Here is a 2,689-nt window from a genome sequence, read left to right on the forward strand (position 1 = left end):
ATGCATATATGTTCAAGCACATAAAATTTAGATACCTAGCAGGTTTATAAATTTTCTGAAGCCTATTCTTAGATTCCCTATGTGACTTTGGACCCTTAGGTTAAGACTCACAGGTTGGAAGGTCTTAGGAAGTGGTGATGGTATTGATCATGATGTATCAATAATAATAATATGTATTATTATTATTAGGTATAATCTAGAATCAAGAAATTTAGCCTGAAGGAGAAGAAGGGTGGACTTGATGACCTTGGAATTCATTAGTAGTTCCAGAATTCAGTCTTTTGGTGATATCCATGATGATGATGGAAAGGAGCATGACAATGAGAATGTTTGGACTTCAAATTATTATTTTAAAAAATGACAACAAGGCCGATCATGGATCCCAGCACTTTGGGAGGCTGAGGTGGGTGAAATCACTTGAGGCCAGGAGCTTAAGACTGGCCTGGCCACTGTGGCAAAACTCTGTCTGTACTAAAAATACAAAAATTAGAGCCAGGTGTGGTGGCTCACGCCTGCAAATCCAAGCACTTTGGAGGCCAAGGCGGGTGGATCACCTGAGGTCGGGAGTTCAAGACCAGCCTGACCAACATGGTGAAACCCCGTCTTAAAAAATAATAATACAAAAATTAGCCAGGTGTGGTGGTGGACACTTGTAATCCCAGCTACTTGGGAGGCCGAGGCAGGAGAATTACTTGAACCCGGGAGGTGGAGGTTGCAGTGAGCCGAGATCACACCACTGCACTTCAGTCTGGGTGACAGAATGAGACTCTTTCTCAAAAAAAAAAAAAAAAAAAAGGATTAGTTACTGAGTCTCTTCACTTTCACCTTACTGTTTTCTCAATGAGACACTTATCAAGTAAAAGATTCCCTAAAAAGTCTGCCACTACCTTCCTAAACATGTCCTTCAAAGCTTCCTTGACTTGCTCTTTACGTAAGGCATAGATGAATGGATTCAGCAGTGGTGTCACAAATGTCGTTACTACTGTCACTGCCCAGTTAGTGTCCACTGAGCCACTCTGTGATGGCCGCACATAGAGAAAAATGGCACTTCCATAGAAGAGGGTCACCACTATCAAGTGGGAGGTACAGGTAGAGAAGGCCTTGTGACGGCCTGAAGCAGTGGGGATGCTCAGGACAGCCAGGACAATGCGGCCATAGGACACGGCAGTAATGAGCAGGGAGGATACAATGACAAGGGAGGCCAGGACAAAGTCAGTCTCCTCCAGCTTCTTGGTGTTGGTGCATGCCAGGCGAAGCAGCGGGCCACTGTCACAGAAGAAGTGCTGCACCACAGCACCCTGCTTACAGAAAGGAAGCAAGGCCACGGCCACTGTGGGACCAAGCAAAGGGACGAAGCCCCCCACCCAGCAGGCCAAGGCCGCACGGAAGCACACAGCCCCACTCATGAGCAAGGGATAGCGCAGAGGATGACAGATGGCCAAGTAGCGATCCACAGACATGACAGCCAACAGTAGGAACTCAGAGGCCCCGAGAAAGAAGTAGAAATAGAATTGCGTGATACATGCAGCAAAGGAAATAGTGTGTTGCCTTGAGAGGAAATTGCTCAGCATCTTTGGAATGATGACAGAAGTCAGCAGAATCTCTAGGCAGGACAGGTTACCCAGAAAGAAGTACATGGGGGTCTGTAGTCGAGTATCAGCTCTTACCACCCCTACAATCAACACATTGCCTGTCAGAATCAGGAGATAGACAAGAAGAAACACAGAAAATAATACCACTCTTGCACTGTTGAGATTTGGGAACCCTGCCAGGATGAACTCTGTTGCATCACTACTCTGGTTCCCATCAGGAGTCATTATCTTTTCCACCTGTGCAAGAACAAAAACACAGTCCTGGTGAGAGCACGTCCTCTCCTTACAATCCTAAAATGTACATTATCATAGTATGGCACACACATCCCCAGTTTCTCTAATTGCAGGTCCTGTTATGATCTGAAGCACTTAAGGTCATTATCTGATTAATTTTAGTGCTGGAGAAGATTTTCTATAAAGGGTAACAAAATGTAGGTATGAAAATGCCAGGAGCATCTCGTCCATCTTCACATCTCCTGTTCTCAGATCTTAAATAATGAGATCTCGTTATTGTAATAGCAATATCACTGAGCATCTGAGCTGAGCAAAGATATCTGAAAAATGACTGTGAAGAATACGATTGCCATTCAACTCGGATCAGGACTTGAGTCAGACTGCCTAGTTTTAAATGCCTGCATCTACACTTACTGGCTGAGTAGCCTTGGCAAGTTTACTTACCCTCTCGTGCTCCTCAGTCATGAAATGCTGTAAGGAGCAAATGATATAATAAGGCAAAGAATTTAAGTGTTTCGTGCCGGGCACGGTGGTTCACACCTGTAATCCCAGCACTTTGGGAGGCTGAGGCGGGCGGATCACAAGGTAAAGAGACTGAGACCAGCCTGGCCAACACGGTGAGACCCTGTCTCTACTAAAAATACAAGTTAGCGAGGCATAGTGTCGGGTGCCTGTAATCCCAGCTACTCAGGAGGCTGAGGCAGGAGAACCGCTGAACCCGAGAGGTGGAGGTTGCAGTGAGCCAAGATCGTGCCTCTGCACTCTAGCCTGGGTGACAGAGTGAGACTCTGTTTAAAAAAAAGAGTTTTCAGGCCGGGCGCAGTGGCTCAAGCCTGTAATCCCAGCACTTTGGGAGGCCGAGG

General features: G+C 46.2%; 1 protein-coding gene across 1 annotated transcript; it reads right to left on the minus strand.

The window, feature by feature from the left end:
- Positions 1-821: 821 nt before the first annotated feature.
- On the minus strand, positions 822-2,205 carry LOC108311959 (olfactory receptor 6S1). Its single transcript, XM_017539619.2, has one exon. It carries the CDS (start codon positions 1,815-1,817, stop codon positions 822-824), a length of 996 nt encoding a protein of 331 aa, XP_017395108.1. The 5' UTR covers positions 1,818-2,205.
- Between the last annotated feature and the right edge of the window lie 484 nt (positions 2,206-2,689).

Source organism: Cebus imitator, unplaced genomic scaffold, assembly GCF_001604975.1.
Source record: "Cebus imitator isolate Cc_AM_T3 unplaced genomic scaffold, Cebus_imitator-1.0 Scaffold119, whole genome shotgun sequence".
NCBI lineage: Eukaryota > Metazoa > Chordata > Mammalia > Primates > Cebidae > Cebus > Cebus imitator.

Excerpts from the sequence above, each read along its gene's own strand:
- LOC108311959 (XM_017539619.2), bottom strand. The coding sequence starts at position 1,817 with ATGACTCCTGATGGGAACCAGAGTAGTGATGCAACAGAGTTCATCCTG.